Source organism: Cinclus cinclus, chromosome 6, assembly GCF_963662255.1.
Source record: "Cinclus cinclus chromosome 6, bCinCin1.1, whole genome shotgun sequence".
In the NCBI taxonomy this organism is placed as follows: Eukaryota; Metazoa; Chordata; class Aves; order Passeriformes; family Cinclidae; genus Cinclus; species Cinclus cinclus.
Window position 1 is genome coordinate 10,504,674 of NC_085051.1, and position 16,911 is coordinate 10,521,584.

The following is a 16,911-nucleotide window of genomic DNA, read 5'->3' on the forward strand; positions in this document are numbered from 1 at the left end:
GCGGAGCCGGCGCTGCACTGGGAGGGGGCGTTGGTGGGGTCCCACTGCTACCATGCCGGGGAACGGAGCCACGGACACCTCCTGCCTTCCCACCACACCTATGGCAGGTAAAACCCACCCATGACAACACCCCCCGCCTCCAATGGTGGGGTCCTGCGGCGTTTTGGGGTGTGGCGGGAACGGGGATAAAACCCCACTGCGGTGGGGGACGGGACACCCTGATCCTGCCATCTCCATGGATGGAAGCTGTGATGGAGTAGTCCTGCACGGGGTCTGCTCCCCCAGACCAACGCCCCTTCAACCCTCTGCAGCCTTCCTGGGGAGCCCGGGTGAGGGGTCTCCGTGCACCCCTAGCCTCGGGTGGGCTGGCGAGGGGCCGGGGGCCGGTGGCAAGAACCGGCACGTGTGCCACGCTGTGGCACGGCTGGAGATGGGCAGCCTCTGGGAGGAGTTCAACCGCCTGGGCACTGAGATGATCGTCACCAAGGCAGGCAGGTGGGAACCAGAGGGGCCTGGGGGGGGGGCTGCACAGATGGGGTCGCACCCCCTTCCCACCCCCCTTCTGTCTGTGCAGGAGGATGTTCCCAACCTTCCAGGTGAAGCTGTCGGGGTTGGATCCGTTGGCCGACTACGTCCTGCTCATGGATTTTATCCCATTGGACGACAAGAGATACAGGTGGGGATGGGGCAAGGGGGGCAGGGTACCAGATCTGGGGGAGCTGAGCACCTCCCTGCCCTGCAGATACGCCTTCCACAGCTCATCCTGGCTGGCGGCCGGCCGAGCCGAGCCAGCGGCTCCTGGCCGTGTCCACTTCCACCCCGACTCCCCGGCCAAGGGTGCTCAGTGGATGCGGCAGATCGTGTCCTTCGACAAGCTCAAGCTGACCAACAACCTCCTGGATGACAACGGCCACGTGAGGACCCCCCCTGAGGGGTGGATGATGGGGGGGACATAATGCATCCCTGTCGGGGGCGGTCCTGCCACCTCCTTTTTCCCACCCCTAGATCATCCTCAACTCCATGCACCGCTACCAGCCCCGCTTCCACATCGTCTTTGTGGACCCGCGTCGTGACAGCGAGCGTTTTGCCCACCAGAACTTCAAGTCCTTCAGCTTCCCCGAGACCCAGTTCATGGCAGTGACAGCCTACCAGAATCACCGGGTTAGCACCAGCCAGAAGGAGACTGGGGACCCCTCCCAGGGACTCCCTGACCCTGCTCCCCTCCGCAGATCACCCAGCTGAAGATCGCCAGCAACCCCTTTGCAAAGGGATTTCGGGATGGCGACCCCGAGCCATGGTAGGGCACCCCTGGACGTCACCCCCACACCAGGGTGAGGATGTTGAGCCAGCCCCTGAGCCCCCACCCCACCTCTCTTGCAGGTGCGGGGCGCCGGCAGGGTCCCTGCTGAGTGCGATGCCCCGTGCCCGGGTCACCCCACTGCCCCCCCGACCCGAGAAGCAGGAGAAAGGTAGGGGGGCTGCAAGGGGGGATGAGCCCCTGCTGCTGCCTCTCCTCCCTGCAGGGGCTTCACGCAGCCACGGGGCTCTGGCTCCTGCCCCCCAACAACCAGTAGCACCCCCCAGTTTTCCCGAGCTCCCTGCACCTACCTTCCAGCCCCTCACCTGCCCCCCTGGTGCCTATGTGGGAGGCAAACCCCGCCCCCTGCCCTACCCCCTGCCTGCCTTCCCCCCACTCAGCACCTACGGCCCCACTGCAGCCCCCACCTTTGGCTATAGCCAGCAGTGACAGGGGGCACCCCCAAGCCCACCCTGCACCTCCTACACAAGCAATGGCAACGCAGAACTGGGGGGGAGACTCAGGGACGCCTTTATTCACTGCCAAGGAGGCTCCAGGGGTCCACTGGGGGGGAATTTGGCGTGCAGCAATGTTCCAAGTCCCTGGAATCCCCGTGGCATAGCTAATCCCAGGTGTCTGGGGCGAAGGCGAAGGGGCACAGCTTGTACCCGGCACCCACGTAGAACTTATTCTGAAACTCCACCCTGGGAAGGAGAGAGGGTTGAGGAGTGCTCTGGGAGCAGTCCATCACCCCACCCAGACCCAACCAGCAACCCGTCAGCTTTAGGGGCTCACCAATGCAGGCGCAGGGCATGGAGGAAAGCAGAGAGCCCCTCCATCACCAGCAGGATGGCCACAGTCAGCACGGCAAAGGCGGCAAAGACGGGCACCAGCACCACACCACCCACATAGCTCAGCCCCACGAAGCCGTTCCGCATCACCATGGTCCACAGGACCTCTGAGAGCTCTGGGAATGGGAGAGACAAGAGCAGGAGGGGGAGTGAGGGTCTGCCTGGCTCTGAATGAGACAAGGTGGGACCAAAGGGACTCACGGGCATGTGCCAGGCTGAGCGCCCAGAGCCGCAGGTAGGATGCGGTGTTGGAGACACAGCCCAGGCAGTACTCAATGGTGTGGATCGCCTGGTGCATGAAGATTTCGGCAAAGTCCGAGTGCTGCAGGCAGGCAGGGGACATGGGACATCAGCAGAGGGCACAGACACCTTCATCCCACCACCAAAGCCCGCCTGGATGCCCCTCACCTTGGCATCAGGGCTGTGGCCCCCACTCTCCACGTCCTCCATGGTGGCATTGACGGAGTTCCCGGCCTCCTGTCCCTCCAGCAGCGGCTCCTGTTCCCCTGTGGCCAGCGGCTGCACCAGGACAGCACAGGTGGTGAGACCTCCTTGTGATCCCCACAGAGCCTCCAATAGCCCCTGGTCTTACCGTCCTCGGGGCACGCTGCCGACACCACTGGTAGAGCGGCGTCCCCAGGAGCAGGACAGGCACTGACGCCAGCGCCAGCACCACCAGCACTGTCTGCACTGGCACCTGTGGCATGCAGACTTTGAGCATTTTGGGGTGTACTCCATCTGAGAACAGCCCCACTCCTGACACCTGCTCTCCCAGCTGGGGTGGGGAATCAGGTGGGGATCAGGTGGGGAGCCAGGGCGGTGGTATGGTGGTACCTGCCCCGGGTAGAGTGGGAGGTTCTCAGCATTGGAGGTGAAGAGGAACATGTCGATGAAGTGGATGAGGATGCTGGGGGCCACCCGGGAGTCGGCAGCACTGAACTTGATCCATTTGTAGAAGATGAGGACAACCAGATAGCCAAAAAGAGCCAGGAGGAAAACCATCTCTGGGAGGAACTCCAGCACCAGGCGGTGCCGCTGCTTGAAGTGCCTGGGTGGGAAGACATCGGCCGTGCTCAGCCTGTCCATCCTCACCCTCGCACGTCCTCGGCACTCACCAAGGTGCAGGGATACAAGATCCCAGTTGCCATCCCATCCCACCCAGGTGAGTCCAATCCCAGTCCCCTTGGCATGACCAGAGCCCGTGGGTGCAGCCCAAGGACTCACACATGGTTGAAGACCCCCAACATGACGCCAAAGCCCATGTGCACGATGCCCAGCACCACTGACATCTTCATCTTGAAGGAGTTGAGGAAGTTGAGGTGGTTGGTAGCCAAGCTCCAGATCTGGCATGAACAAGGTGGGTGAGACTCTGCACCACCCCAAAGAGGGCCCTATCTAGTTGTCATCCCCATGGGACACTCACTGGGTCGATCCCGAATGGATATGGCCCTCGGAAGACACCGGTGACATTGGGGTCCAGGGTGAGCGAGGGGTGGGTGGCAAGGTACGCGGAGCTAGGGGCAGAGTGAGGGGTGTCAGCAGGGAGATGGGAACCTGGGCAGGGGGCACAGGGGTGGGACCCCACCTCCAGGAAGAGTGGTTGGCCATGGTGGCCACGCTCCAGGCAGAGGGGAAGATGGTGGTGGCTTTGCTGAAGCACTCGTTGTAGATGAAGCCGGTGTAGATGGAGAAGGCACCCATGAGCAAGATGAGATAGCGCCCCTCGAAGAATGTCAGCCAGATCTAGGGGGGCAAACACCGCTCCCATGTCCCACACCATCTCCCCTGCCCCACACCGTTCCCTTCCCACAGCACCGCCCTGACCGATACTATCCTTGTCCTGAGCGACCAATCCCATCCTGTATCATCCAACCCCACCCCACATCCCCAACCATGTCCCACACCTCCAACCCCACTCTACGCCCCCAACCCTATCCCATGTCTCCAACTGTATCCCATCCCTCCATCCTGCTCCATCCTGCCCCCACCTCGTTGGTGCCCTGCCGCAGGCGGGGGCTGTCCTCGTACAGCACCATCCAGAGCGCAAAGAGGAACATGAGCAGCCCGTGCCCCACATCCCCAAACATGATGGCGAAGATGAAGGGGAAGGTGATGATGGCGTAGGGTGCTGTGGGACACAGGAACTGCATTACACAAGGGGTCCCCTCTCAGCCCTGGGCCTCAGGGGGTGCCAGGGTGTCTTACCAGGGTTCACCTCCTGGTAACTGGCCACCCCATAGGCGTCCACGATGCTCTGGAAGCCGGCGGTGAACTTGTTGGTGCGGATGAGGGTGGGGGGGCTCTCTGAGGTGGGGACGCGCTGCACGAAGCACTCCACACTGGAGCCACTCTGGTACTGCAGGAACAGCACCCAGAACCTGATCCTGGCACCCCCGGCACTCTCCTGCTTGGCACATGGAGCCTGCCTCTGACACCCACCCCACAACATCCCCCTTCCTGGCACCAGCCCCCAGCACCTGGAGCCTGTTCCTGGCACCCATCCCACAATCCCCCCCAGCTCGGCACATGCCCCATCATGATGAGGGGACATAGGGACATCAAGCAACCTCTGGCATGAGGACATGGGAACACTGAGCAACCCCACAAAAAGGACATGGAGACACGGAACAATCCCTGTCACAAGGACATGGGGACACCGAGAAACCCTTGACACGAAGACGTGGGACACCAAGAAACCCAGGCACAAGGACAGGGGAACACAGAGCAACCCCAGAACAAGAATGTGGATACACTGAACAATCCCTGGTGCAAGGACACGGGGACACCGAATTTGCCCAGGATGAGGACACCAAGCCACTCACAGATCCCTGGCGTAGGGCATCCTGCACTTGGGTGAGGTCTTGCACGGGGCACCAGACCTCAGCGATGAGGCACTTCTTGGTGACATCGAAACTGCACTGGTTGAGGACGAGGTAGATGGCCTTCATCTTCTGCACCTGCACGCGCCAGGTGGGCAGCGCCACAGCCACCTTGTCCAGCACCTCCGCCAGGTACTTCTCTGTCTCCTCCAGCGTCTGTGGGCACCTGTGTCAGGGATGGCAATCCAAGCACGGCCCCCACACCCCCTCATGGCACCCAGCTCACCACGCTGAGCTCCTGGATCTGGCCATGCAGCTTGGTAATGGTGTCCGTCCTGCTGGCCTCACTCTCCGGGTATGGATACACCTGGCAGTGGAAGCTGGGACGGAGGGACACCACCGTGTCGGCGGGTGTCAGGGCTCCCCAGCCTGGCCTCACGGCAGGCAGAATGGGTGTTACCAAATAAACCTCCCCGTAGGCAGACGCATGGTCACTCACCAGTCTGAAATCTTGCGGATTTTCTGCCCAATCTGCTCGCCCCAGTGGGAGATGAGGAAGATGACCCAGGTTATGCTCTCGCCCTGGGGACAGGACAGTCCATGTCACTCTGGTGTCCCAGCCCCACAGCCGTGCCAGCACCCCCCCCAGCCCCCCGGGTGCTGCCTCACCGTGACCGGGTCCTCCATTGGCTCAGGCATCTCCACGAAGGAAGCCACCAGGTACCCGCGGCAGGCGCGCCACAGCAGCCGCTCAAAGGCGGTCACTCGCCACGGGTGGACCACACCGGCCACAAAGCTGCAGAGACATAGCACGAGTGTTGGGATAGGCGAACCCCTCCATGGCTGCACCACTGCCCCACAGGTCATCTCCAAGCCTTATCCTACAGCTTCCCAGCTGCCCCAGAGCCCCTCTCCACCCCACACCCTTCCCCCTCTCACTTGATCTTGCGCTCGAGGTGCTGGTGCAGGGAGGGGTCGAGGATGGGCTCACGCTCCGAGAGCGCCCTTGGCCGCGGCGGGGAGCCCAGGGGGGCCTGCGGCGATGCGGAGCAGAGGGATGAGCCTGGGGGGAAACTGAGGCACAAAGCAGCACCCCAGCAGGTGCGCGGGGACCCCCGGACCCACCGGCAGGCTGGTGAAGCGCTGTCCCTCGCGCAGCACGTGCAGGTACTGGCGCAGATCCCGCAGGTTACCGCGCAGGGATGAGCGGTTCCGGGAGACCTCGCGCAGCTCCTGCGCCAGCTGCTCCGACTGCTCCTGCACCCGCAGCGCTTCCCGCGCCGCCGGCGCCCGCGGGCTCTCGGGACACGGCCCCGGTACCCGCCCCGCGGCGCGCAGCTCCTGCTGCAGGAAATCTGGAGAAGGGGGCGGGGGGACACCCGGTCAGACTGAGGGGTCCGAGCCTGAGAAGCCCCCTCCAAAGTCAGACCCCAAGCACTCACTGAAGGTTTTCTCCATCTCCTCGCAGCGCCGCACCTCGCCCACGAAGCGCCGCTGGAAGGGGCTCACACTGGGGTTCAGCTGCGGGGGTACAGTCAAGGCATGGCCCCACATTGGACTGGGGTTTCAGCATAGCAGGGGAACAGGCAGCCCAGGCACTAAACCCAGCCTGACCAACTTCCCTGTTCCCACGGCACCCTAAAACACCCACCCCAAACCCAGTGCACCCACTACACCCCAGACCCCTACACCCCAGACACCCAAAACGAACCCCCCAGCCCCTACTTACGTCTCTGAACTCCAGCAGCCCGCGCTCCCCCAGCTCGCTGATGCAGCTGTAGGCAGAAGCCGACTGGAGGAAGAGCTGGGCCAGGCAAACCTCCTCGCTGCGGAACAGGGACCCCATGGCCCCCCGGAGACCCCCGGTCCGGCCCGGGGCGCGGAGGCGTCAGGGCACACACCTGGGTATGGGACAGAACGGAATAGGAGGGAATGGGGCGGGATGAGGATGGGAAACTGAGCGGAAGGGGGACGAGGGCTGGAAAGGGGGACAACTGGGTAGAGGTCGCCCCGGTGTCTCGGCGGCTGCGGCGACGGAGCCGGGCTGTGACCGTGGGAAACCGGCCCGCTCAGTCACACGCAGCTGTGCCCAGCACCCGGCTGGCAAAGTACTTTCGAAATCCACCCCCCCTTCCCCCTCCACCCCCCGCCCCATTCAGCTGCCTCTGAGTCAGGCCAGGCGCACTCCCCGCCCCGGGACCGCCCCGACCGCGCCCACGGGCCGGACCCTCTCCGGACCCCGCCGCCGAGCTCAGCCGGGATCCAGCACTTCCTCTTCCCCAGGAAGAGCCCGGCCCCGGGGAGGGAGGGACCGACCGGCCCGGCCCCTCCGCCCCCCGGAGCCCCGCTCCCCGGGACGTGCCGCACCCCGCACCGCGTGGGGAGCAGCTCCTCGGAGACAGGAGCCCCGCAACATCTCCCGAGGAGGATGGAAATGGGAAACGTTTCCCGGAGCCGGGAAACCGCCCGCCAATATCAGCAGGACCCCCACACCGGTGTGAAACCGTACTGTTAGCGTGTACTCAAATCCTTATTTGTGCAGGAGCCAGCTTGCTATCCCTGGAAGTTTGAGGTGCTACTGCCCTATCAGCATAAAACAAAGGGGGTGAACTATCACTGCCCACATCCTGCAAGGCTCAGCGGTCGTTCTCGTCGTGCTCATTGGCCCTCCCTTGCACAACTCGCTCAGTTCTAATACTTCCTCTCCGGCATCACCGGCTGAACTGCGCCTCCTTGACAGGCAGCTGAGAAGGAATCATTGAGCATCAAAAACCCCGAAGAGCTCCCAGACTCATTTCCGAGGCCTTTCACTGGAGAACTGAAATCTAGACATTCCCCCTGAGCCTGATCACATTTTTAACCCATCGGACTTTCTGTTTTGTGGGCTTCTTCCCCCACCATCAACAGATCAAAACCATCGCTTCGACCAAGAGACAACTAAATTGCAACAATCAAGTCACAAGATCTGCAGGGGCGATTTGTTTTTATCCTTTTCATTATTTTTTTTCTTTTCCTTTACACATTTCTTTAAAGTAGTATTTTTAATGCTTTCATGTTGCTGTATTACTGCAGATAATAATGACCAAAATGGCTACATACCTGCTTTCCATTGCAACCCAATTGTTCTGAAATAAAACCTACCCATACATACTTACAGACACCAATCTTTAAGAGTCCTTTCACTCTAATTCACCCCTGCATTAATTACTCTTACCTTCGAGGGACAGGTCCAAACACGTGGCACCACCGAGATCTCCATGCTGGGATCCCCACACTGGTACCACTGTGAGACTACTGCTGGACTTGCCAGGCACTCCACGCTGGTATCCATACACCAGCACCACTGGGACACCCATACCAATAGCACTACAGGCTCCCCCACTGGTACCATCTGGACCCTCTGCTGGGATCACCCAGATCACATCACTGAGACCCTCACACCAGTACTACTGTGAAACCCCCTTGCTAGGATCACTTACCCCCATCCCCCAACTGTGGCTGCCCTCCAAAGCTGGAAATGACCCTCCCAGATTCCCAAATCCACCCAGCACTGCCCCTCCATCCTTGCGTGCACCCCCTTCACCTCCCACATCTTTCCCTGCAAACCACCACCTACCCCAACATTGGTGCATCTGCCTCCCCAAAACACAACCACACTTCGGGTCCCCCCAAAGGTTGGGGGTTAGGGCAAGGAAAAGACACAGAGTTATGGGAAGGGGCTGGCACCCACAGTGCCAACGGAGGGGGTGAACCCCCAAACACTTTATTTGGGGGGCAGGTAGGGGCCGTCACCGGTACAGGTAATCGGCCTGGATGTTGGCTGCAATCTCAGCCTCCCACTTGTCGCCATTGTTGAGCAGCTTCTCCTTGTTGTAGAGCAGCTCCTCGTGTGTCTCCGTCGAGAACTCAAAGTTGGGGCCCTGCCGGGGTGGTACAGGGTTACCCTTGGGGTCACCGTGGTGGGAAAAGAGAGGGGAATCCCCACAGACCCCTCAGGCTGCACTCACCTCCACGATGGCATCCACAGGACAGGCCTCCTGGCAGAACCCACAGTAGATGCACTTGGTCATGTCGATGTCGTAGCGGGTGGTGCGGCGGCTGCCGTCAGCACGGGGCTCGGCCTCGATGGTGATGGCCTGGCACAGGACACCGTCACAGCCAGAGCTCTGGGTGAGGAGGAGGAGGAGGAGGAGGAGAAGGGGGAGGAAGGCTCACCTGTGCTGGGCACACGGCCTCGCAGAGCTTGCAGGCAATGCAGCGCTCCTCCCCGGACGGGTACCGGCGCAGCGCGTGCTCCCCGCGGAACCGCGGGCTCAGCGGGCCCTTCTCGAACGGGTAATTGATGGTGGCCGGCTCACGGAAAAGGTAGCTCAGGGTCATGGCCAAGCCTGCGAGGGAGAAACAGGGGTTATGACATATTTGGGAAGGGGGGCGTCACCGTACCCCAAACGAAGGGGGTGAGCGCGGTCTCACCTCGGACGAGTTCAGTCCAGAGCAGGGTCTGGGCGGCACGGTCAGTGATGGATTGCATGTCCATGGCCGGCTCCCGGACATTGACGTACTCTGTGGGAAGAGGGGAGCTGTGCCCACTCTGCAGAGCCCTGAGGTAGGAGCTGAGCCCCCACAGGGGTGGCATGGCCGTACTCACTGTAACAGTCCTTGGGGGTGCTGGTGCTGAGCCGGCGCAGGGAGCCCAGTGGGGCCGGGGGGCCTGGGGAGGGACAGGAGGGTCAGCAGGGTCAAGATGGGGTTTGGGGGGGTTTCAGGAGTTTTGGAGATTCCCGGGTGGCCTCACCTGCACGGGCAGCCTGGTACAGTAGTCGCAGCGCTGCCATGGCTGGTCCTGGGGTGCAGAGGGAACCTCAGCAACTACCAGTAATGGGCTGTCAGAAGTCCCCCACTTGCCAGGGGGGGACACTGGCGCCCTCATCTCCACCCCTCCACCCAAAGACACCCTGATTCCCAGTCACCCTTGTCCCAACACCCCCACAAGGGACTGCAAGTGCTTCCTCCTAGGGACTCAGGCATCCTATTTCCTCTGCTAACCCTTCTTAAGACACCCAGGCATCCTCTCCCTACGTGCAGGCCCCTTTAAAGTGTATCCCCCATGAGACCCGGGTATCTTGTCCACCCACCCTCTAAAAGGGACCCGCGCATCCTGCTCCCCCACCCCCCAGGGGCACCCAAGTGTCCAATCCCCTCCCATCCCTAAGGTTCCAGGGGCCCTGATGTCCTGCGGGACCCACGTATTCTCCCATTCCGGTCCTCAAGGCCCGTCCCCGCCGCCCCGCACCCACCTAAGCCCTCAGTGGGACCGACCCTTCCTGTCACCCCCAAATTCCCGGCTCAGCCTCTGTGTGTCCCTACGGAGGGGGGGGGAGAGGGGGAGGATAGCGCAGTGTCCGGGCCGCTCCCTCTGCCCCAAACGGGATTTAGGAGGCCACTACACGCCACGAGCTGCGACCACAGCCCCAGACAGCCCTCTGGACCCCTCAAGCTCCCCCTGGCTCCCCCATTCCGCCTCACCTGCCCCAAGGGCCCTGCAGCGTTCTGACCCCTGGCCGCCCCCGCGGGCACTGCGCATGCGCGTGCGGCACAGCGCCGTAGGCGGGGCGAGTGACGGCGGACGCGCTTCTCATTGGTGGGAGTCCCACAGCGGGTGGGGGGGCGGGAAGAAAGAGGAGAAAGCGTCGCTGATTGGGTGGGCGCGGCCCTGCTGAGCGGTGATTGGTGGAGCGGAAGGAGGGGGCGTGACCGAAGGGCGGAAGCGGAAGCGCGTATTCAGGGAGGAGGTGCGTGGTTACGGTGCCGGCGCAGAGCCTCTGGCTCTTCCAGGGCTTCCCGAGCCTCCGGAGCTTTCCGTCCGGTTCCTGGTGCAGCTCGGGTCTCGGGTGCCGGAAGATCTCGAGGCTGGAGCGGCCCAGACACTTGGATTCACTACAAAGACTGGCTCCACCTTTGGCGCGTTCAGCGTTGGCCACGACCCCTCAGCCCCGGCTCAGTTCCTCGAAGTGGGCACCGGGAATGTTTCCTATTCCTTATTAAACTGTCTTTATCTCAACTCCCTCGTCCAGTTCTCTCCATCCGCTCACCCGGGCGGATCCCTGTGGGATTCAGCCAGGACAACCCACAGCCCAGCAGAAATGGGGTATCCTTTTACCGGCGCAACCAGCCCCCCAAAATGGAGCAGCATGGAACGAAGGAAACTGGGATCATAGGGCAGGATAAACGGCAACATGGGGCAAAGAACGCTGAGATAATGGGGCGAAGGAAACTTGGGCTCCTGGAGCACTGGGGCAAAGGACACTGAGATGATGGGGCAAAGGAAACTGGGATCATCCCAGCTCAAGGATTTGGGATTAGGGAGTTGTCGTGGAACATCTCAAGGCGAGAATATGCAATGAGGGGCACAGGAGATCCCTCTGCTCTGGACATACCAGTGGAAATAAAGCCCCAAAGAGTCAGAAAAAGGGGATGTGGGACTGGGATGGAGGGAGATGTGGGGGACAAGGGACTTTTGGGGTGAGCAGGAGTGCAGGAACGTTAAAGGGAAGCACACAGGATGTGGAGAAACACCCTTTATTGCACCTGGGCACCGGGCCCAGCAGCAAGAGGTGTGCTGAATGGGGAGACTACAGGTGGGATGTGGAGATCCTCAGAGCAGGGTGCAGTCACTCTTTCGTGTCACCTTGGAAGTGGCCTGGATGACCCCATATTTCTTCTTGCAGTACGGGGGGTAGCGTGGGGCATTCAGGGACTCCCGACCCATCCCACGCTTCAGGCACCCACGGTGGTGGGAGAAGGTGTCAAAGCTGAACTTCCCATGGTGCAATCCCAGGCCGCTGTTCCCTGGAATACACAGCACAGGACCCTGGTGGGTAGCTGTATCTGGCCATGCTTTGGGGTCAAAGAACCCCAAATAAAGCTCCCAGCTCTGTAAAAGCAGCACCATGACTTCATCCAGCTGCTTTCCAAGCCATGGATTAGCTCCCCAGGAATGTGACCAAAAGAGGACCATGGAGGTGACAAAGTGCACACCCAAGTGGATGTATGGAGTGGGAAGATTAGGCTGGGAGGTAGAGAGATTCCCAAAAACCCTCTTGTCAGTGGATTTTACCATTTCAGTTAACATATTTAGCAACTGCAAGGGTGTCACTGATAAGGTGATGGCAGCAGCAAGATGCTCCCACCAGATGAGCTTCCCTACCACAGGAATACACTCAATAGACATCCTATCCATGCTGGATCCAGCCATGCTGCAAGGGAGCAAGACTTCAGGGGTGGAGAGGCACAATGACCAAGTTGCCTTTGGTGAGGTGGGACCCAGCACCACAGATGAATATTGGGAGGTGGAAGCTGGCTGGCCAGGAGCAAGCACAGGAAAGCCAGGAAGGCTGGCAAAAATAAGAAAATCCACACATCATTTGCTAACAGATGGGATAAAATTCCATGAGTCACCCTGAGACAGTCAGTCTTCCTGATAAAACACTAATTGTGGTAGGGGTGATGCTATCTCGCATATCAGTAGCCCAGGATAAAGGGAGGTCACTGATGCATCCTGGCCAGCTGAGCGGGAAGAGAGGAAAAAAGGTGGAAAACAGGAGCTGGTAGTGGAGATCATCCCATAAAAAGGGGGTGTCTCCATCATGGAATCCCAGCATTGTTTCGGTTGGAAAGGACCTTCAAGATTATTTAGTTCCACTCCCCTGCCATGGGCTGGGACACCATCCACTAAACCAGGTTGCTTCAAGCTGATTCCCTATATTTTAAACAAGACATTTCCATGGATCCAGGGAACACAGAGCCTGGGATGGGGAGTATGGAGAGAAAGAACCTCCAGGTGCTCCACAGGTGTCCAGCAAAGCCCAAGAGCCCAAGGTGAAGCAAAGGGCTTCTGGAGAATTTCCCTAAGGACTACTGAGCCCTCCAGAGCTGAGAATTCTTCTTGAGACCCTTCCTGACCGTGGATCATACCTGTGTACCAGTGGCCAGGACTGGGGATTTTGGACCTACCAATGCCTCCAAAGGGCAGTGAGGGCAGTGTCACATGCATCAGGGTGTCATTGCCACAGAAGCCACCACTGCTTGTCCGCCTCAGGACCTGCTTCACCACCTGGGAATGACATGAAGAAGATGGGATATGGGTCTCCCACCCCATTTCCCTACTTCCAAACACAATCCATACCCCCTAAGTAGGGCTGAGTGCTGTAAGGGAAACACTTGGAGCACAAACACGGCTGTATACAGCTGCCAAAGAGCAGGGCAGATGTACTCCTGGCTTGGCTCTACCTTGTCACTGGAGGAGAAGGCATAGACAACCAAGGGCCTCTCCTGGCTGTTGATGAAATCAATGGCTTCATCCATGTTGGTGATGATGACAATGGGCAGGATAGGCCCAAAGATCTCCTCCTGCATGACGGGATCCGAGGGCTGCACATCCACCAGCACCGTGGGAGCTGCAGAGAGGAAACCCAACAGCATCAGCCAGGCACAGAAGTGACACATTGGTCATCCCCCCAGGACCCACCTCCTGTACAGAACGGCATTTAGCCAAGCACCCAGTTCTTGTTATAATCTTCTCCAAACCTGAAACGTGCTCCATGCAGTGATGAAGATGTGAGTGACCCCCAAGCCTCACCAATGTAGCGCTCTGCCTCGTCCGTCTGTCCCCCGATGGCCACGCACCCGCTGCCCAGCAGCCTCTGCACCCGCTGGAACTGCTTGTCACTCACAATGCGGCCGAAATCCGGGGATTCTTGGGGGTTGGGGCCATAGAAATCACTGATGGCCTTACGCAGGGCTGGGAGCAGCTTCTCCTGCATCTCTATGGTGCAGAGCAGGTAGTCTGGCGCGATGCAGGTCTGCCCCGCGTTGAAGAAGCGGCCCCAGGCCACACGCCGTGCCACATTGGTCACATCGCAGGTGTCGGACACGTAGCAGGGGTTCTTGCCCCCCAGCTCCAGCGTCACCGGTGTCAGGTGCTTGGCAGCGGCTGTCATTATGATCCGCCCCACTGGGGGGCTGCCTGTGGGTGGGGAAATCATGGATTGAGGTGGGAATCCCACCAGCCATCACACAGCTCTGGGATGTGGCACTGGGTCCTACCAGACCTCAGATACACATCCCAGATCCTCCAACAGATCCTGGCACACATCTCCAGCCAATCCCTGCCTTCTTAGCAGTGAATATCTGGAGAGAATCCATCTTCCTCCTCACACAAAATCCAGGCAGGGCTCTGTTCTTTCCTATGGGACATACCAGTGAAGAAGATGTAGTCAAACTTGTTCTCCAGCAGCCTGGTAGTCTCCTGCACACCACCGGTCACCACAGCAAAGCAATCCTGCAAGGAAATGAGAAAAGCCCCCTCCTATCACCAGCTGTCCCCACCAGTAGCATCCTGGGAGGCTGGGACACTGGCTAGCCATGCAGGAAGGAAGTTGGACAGTATATGGAACCAGAGATGCTGTGTGAGGCAGCTCTGTGTGTGCAGGGGTGCCCCAGCCATGCCACAGGGATGGGAAGAGTGTCCCACCTTGTCCAGGTAGCCAGGCAGTGCTTCTGCCACAAGTCTTTCTGTCTTCTTGGACACCTCCGAGGGTTTGACAATGACACAGTTCCCTGGGGAAGACAGACAGGATGTTGGAGCTGTGACATGGTGACAGCCATGGATGAGGTGCCCTCACCAGTGCTCGGCACTGCTGGGATCCTCCAGGGCAGGGGACTGGAAGTTCGTGCTCACCAGCAGCGATGGCCCCAATGAGGGGCACCAGGAAGAGTTGGATGGGGTAGTTCCAGGGTGCTATGATGAGCACCACCCCGTAGGGGTCCTTGCGGATGAAGGCAGAGTCCAGCTGCATCACCTGTGGGACACCCGCCATGTCAGGTCCCACCCTGCACCACCATCCCACCCAGCTCTGCCTCCCACCTTCTTTCTCCTCTTCCCTCTCACCAGAGTCCTGTCCACCTGCTCGTCCTTCATCCAGTGGGACAGATTGTTCAGGGTCTCATGGAGCTCGTTCTTGCACAGCAGGATCTCAGATAATTCAGCTTCAAAGGGTGCCTGCAGACACCAAGGATGCAACATGTCACCTTGGCATGTCCTCTTATCCCAACACTCCATAGTGTTTTGCCTAGGATTTGGGGAATGGAGCCCTCTACATCCCATGCTGGATTTGAATCCCTAGGGGTGTTGAGCACCCCCTGTGTCTACAACATGACGTTTTTAAGAAGTTGTTGCTTAAAAATAGGAAAAATTATGCAGATCCCATTCATCCAGACAACAGGAAGAATATGGAGGGTGTCTAAAGGGACTAGATTGGAGAAGAGAAGACAATGAGCCCTGTGTGGTATTAAGGCTCTGGCTGCAGAGCCAGGGAATCCAAACTTGAGGAGTTGCAGCCTGGGTGAGTCCCACAGGAGGGAAGGGGGTGACATCAGGTGGGAAGTTCAGGGCAGGGAGCAGGGACAGAAATCAGGGATTAACCTGCCCAGGGAAGAGAGAAACTGAGGATGATGGGTGTGGGAATGGTTATCTGCAAGCTATGATAGAGAGTACTGTGGAATTAATTAGCATATCCAGTTTGATAACCAAGATAACCAAGAGCAAATAGAAGATTAGAACAAGATTGGATCAAGTCTGGTGACAGGAAAGAAGATTGCACTAAGCAGAAATGTGAAGTTTGTCTATGTGATGTTTAACCCAATGAATGTAGTAAAAAATTACTAGCCTTCCTAAAAATGGAATATAAGCATATGCAGCTCGGTAAATTTGGATTTGGATCATGACTCAATCCCTCTCTCTCTCAGTCGTCAATAGCTATCCATGTCACGGGGCTCCCCACAGCCCCCTCTGTCTATGGCAGAGCAGGGATGGACTCTGGAAGATGGTGGCTGGGACATGCTTCACCTTAGTCTCCCAAATCCAGAGGCTGCAAGCCCGAGGCAGAGCCCAGGCAGGGCTGGAGAACCCAGTGAGAGAAGGACAAAGCACCCCCAGCTGGGCTGCAGGAGCCCCTTAGCTCCAGTCACCAAGTCCTCCTGTTCCTCTCCCCTCTCACCTTGCCCAAATCAGAGGCAGTGGCCTCCAGGATCTGCTGCTTCTTGTCATCCAGGAAGCGTCCCAGGGCCTCCAGCTGGGCCACACGGTATTCTATGGGTCGAGTCTTCCCAGAAAGCCAGATGCTCGCAGGTGGCTCACCAGCCCTGTAAAGGGGTTCCTGCTGTGGGGACAGGGGTGTTAGAGGGACGCCAGCCCCATTCCAGCTCCTCAGAGCTCAACATTGCCCCAACCCAGTATCCAGCTGCCACTCCAGGGAGAGGATGGAGTACCAGGATCCTTGCTGCGGGGACAGGGGTGTTAGAGGGACGCCAGCCCCATTCCAGCTCCTCCGAGCTTGACATTGCCCCAACCCAGCATCCAGCTGCCACTCCAGGGAGAGGATGGAGCACCAGGATCCCTCCTGCCACTTCTCTGTCCCTCCACACTCTCACCTTGTGGCATCACCATCCACACTCCCATTCCCACCATCATCCTCGGGAGCTCTCCTGGCCTTGCTCTCAGGGACCTGCAGTAAGACAGCTCCAGTCTCCATGCTCCCACAGGGGTGGTGCAGAATGGTTGTGCCAGGGTTATCAATCACAGCTTTCCTCTAACAGGGAGGCTGCCAACTTTCTGCCCTGCCCCTTGGCCACCTGCCTGACCCTTGTCTGCCCATCCCACCACACAGTCACTGCTGGCTCCATTCCAGCTAAAACTGCTTGGGATAGGGAAAACCCTTCCAATCCTCCCAGCACACTCCGAACCAGAGGAGGGAGACACAAAGAGAGGCTGGGAGAGAGTTTGATGCAAAGTCTTTACTACAGGCAGAGTTACACGGAGCAAAGAGCAACAGTGAGCAGGGAGAGACATTCATTCCAAAGGAAAAGTCCACGTGAGGGGAGATGG

At 59.4% G+C, this 16,911-nt stretch overlaps 3 protein-coding genes across 6 annotated transcripts; all 3 read right to left on the bottom strand.

The window, feature by feature from the left end:
• Positions 1-1,816: 1,816 nt before the first annotated feature.
• On the bottom strand, positions 1,817-6,994 carry TCIRG1 (T cell immune regulator 1, ATPase H+ transporting V0 subunit a3). Of its 2 annotated transcripts, none has more exons than XM_062494265.1 (19): positions 6,697-6,994; positions 6,410-6,488; positions 6,093-6,322; positions 5,907-6,001; positions 5,637-5,763; positions 5,467-5,549; positions 5,254-5,347; positions 4,971-5,183; positions 4,354-4,504; positions 4,137-4,276; positions 3,734-3,891; positions 3,572-3,662; positions 3,373-3,491; positions 2,983-3,196; positions 2,755-2,845; positions 2,557-2,696; positions 2,350-2,470; positions 2,093-2,264; positions 1,817-2,001 (listed from the first exon to the last, which is right to left on the bottom strand). In XM_062494265.1, exons 1-19 carry the CDS (start codon positions 6,811-6,813, stop codon positions 1,920-1,922), a joined length of 2,517 nt encoding a protein of 838 aa, XP_062350249.1. In that variant the 5' UTR covers positions 6,814-6,994; the 3' UTR covers positions 1,817-1,919. The 2 variants fall into 2 exon arrangements, with proteins under 2 accessions (XP_062350249.1, XP_062350248.1); XM_062494264.1 differs by having other exon boundaries at positions 2,557-2,667; positions 2,741-2,845.
• A 1,679-nt stretch (positions 6,995-8,673) lies between these two features.
• On the bottom strand, positions 8,674-10,572 carry NDUFS8 (NADH:ubiquinone oxidoreductase core subunit S8). 3 transcript variants are annotated; one of them, XM_062494862.1, is made up of 8 exons: positions 10,494-10,551; positions 10,319-10,399; positions 9,763-9,810; positions 9,616-9,678; positions 9,441-9,530; positions 9,183-9,355; positions 8,975-9,103; positions 8,674-8,887 (listed from the first exon to the last, which is right to left on the bottom strand). In XM_062494862.1, the coding sequence occupies exons 1-8, from the start codon at positions 10,549-10,551 to the stop codon at positions 8,756-8,758; spliced, it is 774 nt and encodes a 257-aa protein (XP_062350846.1). In that variant the 3' UTR covers positions 8,674-8,755. The 3 variants fall into 3 exon arrangements, with proteins under 3 accessions (XP_062350846.1, XP_062350847.1, XP_062350848.1); XM_062494863.1 differs by lacking the exon at positions 10,319-10,399 and having other exon boundaries at positions 10,494-10,572; XM_062494864.1 differs by lacking the exon at positions 10,319-10,399 and having other exon boundaries at positions 9,763-9,836; positions 10,494-10,549.
• A 1,050-nt stretch (positions 10,573-11,622) lies between these two features.
• LOC134045066 (aldehyde dehydrogenase family 3 member B1-like) lies at positions 11,623-16,558 on the bottom strand. The gene is given in 11 exon segments (XM_062494649.1): positions 11,623-11,816; positions 12,981-13,080; positions 13,257-13,423; positions 13,606-13,992; positions 14,226-14,307; positions 14,500-14,585; positions 14,707-14,827; positions 14,917-15,027; positions 16,025-16,146; positions 16,149-16,186; positions 16,458-16,558. Coding segments are annotated over 11 exon segments (1,509 nt in total).
• Between the last annotated feature and the right edge of the window lie 353 nt (positions 16,559-16,911).